Source organism: Neovison vison, chromosome 13, assembly GCF_020171115.1.
Source record: "Neovison vison isolate M4711 chromosome 13, ASM_NN_V1, whole genome shotgun sequence".
In the NCBI taxonomy this organism is placed as follows: Eukaryota; Metazoa; Chordata; class Mammalia; order Carnivora; family Mustelidae; genus Neogale; species Neogale vison.
In genome coordinates this window covers 84,731,002-84,740,303 of record NC_058103.1, presented here as the reverse complement: position 1 = coordinate 84,740,303, position 9,302 = coordinate 84,731,002, and the positions used below count along the sequence as shown (strand labels likewise).

The following is a 9,302-nucleotide window of genomic DNA, read 5'->3' as shown; positions in this document are numbered from 1 at the left end:
AGGATAAAATTCGCCTAACCTCATTTGACCACTTAAGACTAAGAATTCTTGCAAGGACGATTTTTTAGAATCCTCAGCCCGCAACCCTTAAACGCCTCAGGTACACACAGAATCACCTGTCTGTATCTTTACCTTACACTAGGTTCTTATTTCAACTGCTCTGCAAGATGAAATGTTAAGAGGCACATGCTTGAGTTATTTTTTAATTTCTCTTATTTGGAAACACGTGATAGGCAGCTCTTTGGAGGTTGTTACTAGCTGAGATAAGAAGGGGAAACCAGGCAGGGAAAGACAGATGGCACTAACATTCCAGGTCAGACCATACAAGGTCGGGGAGAAGCAATGCCCATGTGAGTGCCTCCTGAGAGTTCCTCTGGTTCAAAGGAAGGTCACAGGTGGAAAGTAGAGGGTGGTGGGGAGCACGGTGATGGGGAGCAGGAATGACTAGTGCTTCCTGTGGAGAAGGAGAAAGTATGTTCAAAAATGAAGGACTTAGGGTGCCTGGGTGGCTCAGTGGGTTAAGCAGCTGCCTTCGGCTCAGGTCATGATCTCGGGGTCCTGGGATCGAGGCCCGCATCGGGCTCTCTGCTCAGCGGGGAGCCTGCTTCCTCCTCCTTCTCTACCTGCCTCTCTGCCTACTTGTGGTCTCTGTCAAATAAATAAATAAAATCTTAAAAAAAAAATGAAGGACTTAGAGGGAACTCTTAGCACTTGCTAGTTTAAAAAATATATTTTATTTGTCAGGGCGGGGGGGTCACAAGCGGGGAATGTCAGGCAGAGAAGGCAGAGGGAGAAGCAGGCTCCTCCCCAAGCAAGGAGCCCGATGGCCCGATGTGGGACTTCATCCCAGGCAGCCACTTAACCAACTGAGCCATCCAGTTTTTAGATTTTATTTGGGAAAAAAAAAAAATCTTAAGCAGACTCCAAACTCAGCGGGGAATGGGACAAGGGGCTCAATCCCAGGACACTGAGATCATGACCTGAGGGGAAAGGAAGAGTCGGACACTTAACCTGCTTAACCAACTAAGCCACCTAAGTGCCCCTTAGCACTTGCAGTTTCATTACTTCATCTTCAGTTTTATTACATGGGGAACCATCTCCTTGTATCCCAGAACTCTGGCTTTTATCTGTAGGGGTACTGAACACATAGCTTCTAGTCAATCCACTGCTGCTTTTTCTAGGTCACTTCTGGATGTGGTGGTACTGCATTTATAGCAACACCTTCTGTTCCCTGTTGGGCTTGTAACCTATGGTGCATCCAATAACTTTATTAAATTAGAAAAATATTTTCCCTTTTTGAAAGCAAACCATCACACAAACAGAACTACAGTGTGCATGCGGAATGAATATTTTATTACTAGATTATAAAAATAAAATACAAAATAATTTTAAAACAGAACTTAAAACACTGTACAAAGCTTTAATATGATACAAATGGGAAAATTAAATAAATAATTATACTTTTATGTACAGATGGTCTATACAAAAGCACTCCATGTTTCTGCCAATACTCTTATGTCCTTGGTTGCCTGAGCAAAAATGTATAAAGAGGGCTGCTTGGAGGGAAAAGGACAATACAATACCTTTGGAGGTATTTCAAAGAGCAACTTCTCATCACTCTGGTTTCATGAAGAGGAGGAGAAAGGGTGAAAACTGTGGGATTACTAAAGTCCTCTATCCTAACTTAACTGATTTTGCTCGACAAGAAAATTCTTCTGGTTTATGGTTCAATCTGATAGAACAATTGCCAGTAGTTCCTAACTTTCAAGAATTATATCTAAGTCAAAACTAGATGTCTCCCCTCTTTTTTCCTAAAAGCCGCAAACCGATACATAAATGACCCAATGAAATCAGCGCTGGTGATTTTAGGAATGGAGCCGGGAAGGGGATGGGAACTGTGCAAGGCGGAGGAGTGTGTGGGCTCAAGTATGGGTCACCTTAACAGTTGTCTTCTTTGTTCAGCTCACTCAATCTAATTTCAGAGCCCCTAGTGGCAGAATGCTGTGTTTCTTTCATCTTCCTAACTGTATTTTTGAAAGCTTTCTACCTTAGTGAACTAATTTATCTATCTTGTGAATCATTTAAAAAGAAAATAGTTTTGAAAAGTCCTAAGGGCTTTCCCCTCCCTGGGTTACTCCCTAAGATAATTCACATTCAAAACTCTAGTCACCTTGTTTATCATGGGTGAATGAAGAACAAAGCCCAGATTCCAAATATGAGGAAATGCTGTGAATGAATTTTTAGGGATTTTAAACTGTGTACTGTAAGGTGGGGAGAAAGGGTCATATGGCAAGGATAGTGTATATTAAAAACTTGGGTTTATGCAATGTTTTTAGCTGGATGAATGAACAGTTCTGTACACAACATGAAACAGTAGTAAACTACTGAAAAGAGAGGTAAAATTTCTATCATTAGTGTGTAAAGCTATGTCATGGGCAAATTCTCTAGTCACACAGGCCCAAAGATCTGCCTCATGGAATCCTATACTGTAGGTCGAGGAACCCAGAACCACTGGCCGGCCCATGGGTACTGAAGAGACATGGCAGCATCACGAGTGACACACACATACTATGCCCACATGGTCACTTCCAACTTAACAGGCAGACTCTCTTAAAGTTCCAAAGGATAATGAAGGAAAAGACTTCACTTCCTTTACATGTGTCCTCAGACCAAAGATCCGGCGAAGTGTAAGGAAATATTCAAGTCACTACTAAATATTACTTCTTGGCTATTCAGTTTTTTTGAGATCACATATAATAACCACAAAGTGATCCTGATCTAGTCACAAACTTCCATTTTCTGATCCAGATTTTCTCAAGGGGAATGATTAAACATCCAGCTTACATTCTGAAAGTCAGAGCAGATCAACACGACTTAGACAAGGTACTGATGGGCCAGGACTCTATCATTTCATGTCTAGCAAAGGATTTCTTAGCGACTGAGGTGTGCAGCATCCACATTCCCCTTTAAAACACTAGGAATCCTGGTCCCATGTCTTGGAGCTCGCTAAGAACTAGAGGAATTCCCCAGACACCTCCTGCAGATCCCCCTTGCACTGTCAGCAGCAGATTCTTCAGGCTCCTGAGATGGTCTGGGTTAACGTTCTCCTAATTCCAAAGGGGCAGCCAAACTACGGAGAAAATCCAATGAGAGATGTTTCCACACTCCTCCCCCATCCTTGCAGCGTACCCCAGAGTTCTACTGGATGGGGGGAGTGGAGTGGGATGTTCTAACCACCAGTGGGCAGGGGGCATTTCCGTGCACCACGTCCTCCTGTGTGGTCTGGGGAAATGCAGTTGCCACGTGTTCCCTTCTTTAAGTTAAGGTCTAAACCCACACCCATAGATTCGGGACTTGGGTGAATATGGGGATGGCCATAGTGGTTACACACCTTAATCTTGTAATACTTTTTGTGTTAAAACCTAGGTAACTCTTCTGCAAATAAACTGTACAGACCCAAACTCAAGAAAGTTGGACAATGCCACTGTCATCAACCTTTCTATCTCTCCTCAGTGATACAGGTGCCAAAATACGTCTCCCTTTAGGCAAAGTCCCAACACATCTGTGGTAAATGAACATAAACAGAAGTGGGCAGAATATAAAAGAGTGAATGTAAACAACTTAATTCCAAAATACATGAACATGACAGAGGAATGATTCTCTAACATATGTCGTGTTCTGATACAAAGAAATGAACAAAGTCTTGAAATATGAAAACTTTGATCTCCAAGACTATATCTAGATTTATCTACAAATTAATATATTTTCAAATAGCCAGAATAAGATGCATTTTTTTTCCCCCTAAGCTGCTAAACTCTGAATTCCGGATCCTGTTTCTCCTATCACCAATTTCTAATGTTAGGTTAAGAATGTCGTTCCTAGAACAAAGAATCCTCTAGGGGAAAAGCATCTGTTTTTAATTCAAAGCTATCGGGTATAGAAAAACTTATTACAGTTTTAACTATCTGTGTGTGGGTTTATAAAACATGCACCAATGTACACTTTTTCCTCGTAGATTGAATGCAACCATAGAAACATTTGCATAAAAATCTGTGGCCTGGGAAGAATCTCTGATGATAACCAAAGAGCCACAAGTCCCCCTAGTGGTCAGGAGCTGAGCAGAGATACTGCACGACTAGTCCGCTGAATCAGTAAGCAGCTGGGATCTGCTTGGTATTTTAAAGCAAATAATACAAAGTGGATAATGACAACAGTGGGTATCAATTATGTTGGTACTTATCTACGACTGGATTGACTTGGCAACTTTTACAAAAAAACCCATTCACTTCACAACATGCAACTTAAGAAACGCAAGTGTGCTGGTGCCCTTGTCAGCAAGGGCAGCTTGCACACCGAGGTGGGAATGACGGCGCCCGCCTGAGGCTTCCCGTTCAAAGATGTTTACAGTCTGTGCTTTAAGGTTACACTTGATAAGATCCTATTTTCTTTTGTTCGCTGTACATTAAAGTTAAATGCCTTTATGCTGTGCAAAAGATGCCCAGTGAAATTTTAATATTTTAACCCATCTGTATACCCTGGAGATTTGGCGGCATAATGCAAGAATGCTGCCGATGGGGACTGAAAGATGCAAATCCATTTTCTGCTCCACCCAAGTAACTCCGGAGACTAGACATGGCGGGGTAAGGGCAAGTATGATTAGGGCTGCCATTGTGTTGTGAGAGGAGAAACCAGGACACACCTGATTTCCGAAAGCTGGTTTTCACTTTTGCCCCTTACTACTTTTCATATAGTTTGGCTTGACTTTAATTAATGGCCATGTCCCTCAGCTTAGATAAAATAACCAAAGTGGTTTAAAATTACTTGGATGATCTGTTTGTCACTGAAATCTGAAATATGCCATCACTTAAAAAAATAAATAAATAAAAAATAAGTAACTAAAACAACAAACAACCAACTCATTCTCTGTATCATATCTTAAAGCAAAAACAAAAATCCTTGTGCCAAAAATGTTTTGCTCAGGGCTGCCAACTTCTCTTTTTAGCCTGAGACACTGAATATCTAAAAGCACAAACTATGCTTTTAAAAACCATAAAGTAAATCTCTATATGATAGTACTTTTACGTGGACCTACTGATACATATGATATAACTAGTCTGTTTTCTTTTGAAAGTATCAGAGCTGAAACATCTTTGGTTAACTCTTTCCTCTACATGCAAGATGAAGTATTCTTATACACTGAGGCTATTTCTCTCCGGATACGGAGTTCGTCGGTGCCATCTGGGAAAGGGGGCAACATAGTGGAAGAGTTGGGAGAAAAACAGAAGAAACCAAGAGAGAGAAAACACCCAATTGCCATGTTGCCATCACTGTTTGTTTCGACCGCTAGAAGAGAAATACCAATAAGAAATAACACACACACATGACTATAGCCTCATCTGCTTTTCCAATGGTTATGATGGGCACGCTTCTTATGACAGGGGTCAGGATTTAAAGCTGGCTACTTTTAGCACAATTTAGCTAATACAAGAGAAAAAAGAAAATTCCTTAATTGTAGACTGCTCCACTCCCCCACCATCCAAAAATAGTGAGGTGCAAAGAGGAATGTAGAATGGCAATTTTTAAGAGTTTTTTTTCCCTTTAAATCAATTTATGTCAGACCCATGATTATTGCCCTAGTTTATCCCCTTTAACCATAAGGACACAATTATGTGATTAACGTGACAAATTTTTGAGCCAGTATTACAGGCGTGTCCCAGTAATTTTTTCCCCTATCAAAATCTTTTAAAAGTGAAAATTAAATAGCCTATCTTGGCTTGAAGGCTGCCAACCCTTGCATTATACACAAAGAAGGCAAGAAGAATCTGAAGGGTCCCATGCCAAGAACATATTTTCGGAAAATGAAGACAGGCGAGGCCCAAGTGTACATGAGGCACACAATAAAAAGGAATTTCACCATCTGTGATCTTGAAATTACAAATGGAGAAGGAGAAAGAATGAGTTTATATAAGCATATGTTTCTCTATATATTTATAAATATTTATAGCATTTACCATGAAGACATGCAAGTAGTGTTATAGCAAATATTATACAATATCATACAGAAGGACTGGTCTTCCAGTATTACAGTTGCTTTAGTTACATAGCAAATATGTCTTATCTATTGCATTCCTCTGTAGTGCTTGAAACCGGAGAGAAATTAAGATTCCACACTATGCTACATTTCTTACAGGAGATCGTATAGGACTCGATAGTGTTTGGAGTTTCGGGGTTTTTTTGTTTTTGTTTTTGTTTTTTTTTTTAAAAACAGCTCCGCACAGAGAGAACGAGAAGACCAGTGCAGCTTCAGGGCAGCTTTGATGCAGCATCATTAGAATGTAGTCACCTGGTGAGGAAACAGACTTCTTTCTTTTTTTTTTTCCCCTTTTTTTTTCTGGTTTCCAATTCAACCATATTCGATTTGGCAGCAAACACAAGGTCAAAGAGAAAGCACAGATGTTTGCTAGAAGGCAAATTGCAACAGCAAGCAGACCAATTTACCTGACCTCAATAAGGTCTGTACAACACAAAACACCTACAGAGTAGAAAAGAGCCCATTGGAAAAATCTAGCATAATTTACTTTTGCCTGATTCCTATTAGCAGAAGACTGAAATGAGAACAAACACGCTCCTCCTCGCAGCTTTATAAATTGAGGTTACAAGGAAATCAGGTCCAAAAGCCCAAACATTCAAACTAAAGCATAGGAGAAGCAGTAATAAAACAGTAAAAGATAGATATTGAGCCTAAATTTATTTCCCCAGATACTCATTCCTTATTGGCTAAACGTATATAAAATACAAAGTTTGAGGATTATAAGCCTCAACAACGTACCTAATTTCTGTTTTTCTTTCTAAATCTCTAAGAGCATAAAGTCACATTCCACAGCATCGGACTTCCCTGGTATTATCTTGGAGGTTGATATTGGAAAACAGTCAGTATCCAGAAGACCTAAGAAAGCAAGGTCTACTCTGGTCAGTCTTCCTTCCACAAGGAGGAAATGGAGGGGAAGAGGGTTCTTTTGTCTTGAAGGGTGTTCACCCCACTCTGTCCCTCTGTCCCTAACGTGCTAACGCCTGTGCAGTAGGCTGTTTCAGCTTCTCCTTTCTTTACCTACGTTTCAGTAGTTCTTTTTCACAATAAAAATATACTGAGTTAAGAACTGTGAACTGTTACTTTTTTCTGTTCGACAGAAAAATATTAGGGGACTAAAAAAAAAAAAAACAAACAACACACACACACACAACTGGATTGGAAATTTTCAGTATGTGCTGCTAAAAGCATATTACAAGGTACTGTTAAAGTAAGAAAAGGGAGATTGATTCCGGGGAGATACTCTAACTTTAAAAACTGAAATGCAGGGAGGGTAGCAGGAGTGAGGCAAAGTCAAGGTGTGAACTCCCAGTACACAAATAAACACACCAGCAGTGTGTACACGGGCACTGGCTCCTCAGCAGCAGACTCATTATATATCCTCCTATTGGAGCAATTCTGACTCTCCAAGGTTGGGAAGTTTTGAACAAAAATATTAAAACAACAAATTTCACTTTTGCTATATAATCTTTGAGCTATGCCTTAAAAAAAAAAAACAGGCCGAACCCCTTAAAATTCCATTCCATTTCCTACCTTCAACTCTTTTGTTTCAAAGGCAGCTGAAAAATGAGAGTTCCTTTAATCTCCCCCCTTGGATTTTGCTGGATTGCCCCTTCCTATGCAAAGGCATTGATTCCTGATCTGCTTACTGCCTGCCTTAGGTAATTCCTTATCATAAATTTATGTCTTCTTATAAATAATTTATCATGTTACTTTCTTTTGCAAGAGAAGATCAACACTGATTGTTTAAATAGACAGTACAGGGACACACATGCATCAGGCTGAGGAGGAAGATCTCACACCTTTCACAGAGATGCAGCCCGGCTTCTACCTGCTGAGTTTAGTGGCTGACTTACTCTTCCCGGGGGGGGCTTTAGTGCTGGCCGAGTGGTGGTGGAGGCTGCTGGATCCTTTCAGGCCATTCTTGCTGGGTTTGCAGTGCTCCTGTTGGCAGGACCTCCTGGAGGAGGAAGATCCTGAGTGGCTGGGAGGGGACTTGCTTCTCCCCAGATGCGGGGACGAACTCCTCTGGTCATGGTGGGGCCGGGCAGCCCTGGATGGTGAGGAGCTGGACGTGCGAGGCAAGGAAGAGCTTCGAGGAGAGGCACTGGGACTTCTGCGGGGGACAACTGGACTCTTGGGTGGTGTTTTTGGATTGTGGGGTGATCCTGGACTCTTGCACTGAGGAGTGCCCCGGGGCTTCTGAGATCCATTTTGAAGAATTTGGGCCAGGCGGGAGAACAGGTCTGAGTCAGAATTGCTACTCCCTAGGACTTTGTATCTGCGGAGCCTTAAAAGAACAGACAAGAAATCTTTTCATTTTAATCCAAAGGCGTCCAGAAAGTCACAGTATCCTAATGATAACATGTATAAGGTAAGTCAAGTCAGCAAACACTGGAAACAGAGTTACTCTTTCACACACCACTTGCAGGAGTCTGGACAAATTACTTAACCTCTCCTTTTTTTTTCTTCAAAGTGAAATACAGTTGATACACCATGTATTAATTTCAGGCATACAGCAGGACGATTTCACAATTCTATACAGTAACAATGTTCACCATGATAAATTTTGTTACTGTCACTGTACAAATTTATTACAGTATCATTGACTATATTCTCTTTGCTATACTTTCCATCTCTATGACTTATTCTGTAACTCAAGGTTCATACCTCTTACTCCCCACCCTTCACCTATTTCGCCCACCCCTCCCACCCTACTCCCCTCTGGCAACCAGCAGGCTGTTCTCTGTATTTATGAGTCTGTTTCTGTTTGCTTGCTTGTTCATTCTGTGTTTTTAGATTTCACATGTAAGTGTAAAAATACCATATGATTTCACTTATATGTTCTTGGTATTTGTCTTTCTCTAATTTCACTTAGTACAATACCCTCTAAGTCTGTCCATGTTGTAAATGGCAAGATTTCATTCTTTTTTATGGCTGAGCAATATTCTATGACATGTATACACACACACCCTCTACATTTTTGCCCATTTATCCATCAATAGACACGTTGCTTCCATATCCTGCCTATTGTAAATAATGCTGCTATAAACCTGGGGTGCATATATCTTTTCAGATTAGTGTTTTGTTTTCTTTGGGAAAATACCCAGCTGTGAAATTACTGGATTGGATGGTAGTTCCATTTTTCATTTTTTGAGGGAATTCCATACTGTTTTCCATAGTTGCTGCATAAATTACATCCTCACCACAGTGC

General features: G+C 40.8%; 1 protein-coding gene across 5 annotated transcripts in view; it reads right to left on the bottom strand.

The window, feature by feature from the left end:
- Positions 1-1,332: 1,332 nt before the first annotated feature.
- Positions 1,333-9,302, bottom strand: part of TTBK2 (tau tubulin kinase 2) — a 162,862-nt gene continuing 154,892 nt past the window's right edge. For all 5 annotated transcript variants that reach the window (XM_044231585.1, XM_044231586.1, XM_044231584.1 and 2 more), the window contains one exon: positions 1,333-8,378. In XM_044231585.1, the coding sequence (XP_044087520.1) occupies positions 7,916-8,378 (463 nt within the window). In that variant the 3' untranslated portion in view covers positions 1,333-7,915. The remainder of the gene's footprint in view (positions 8,379-9,302) is intronic.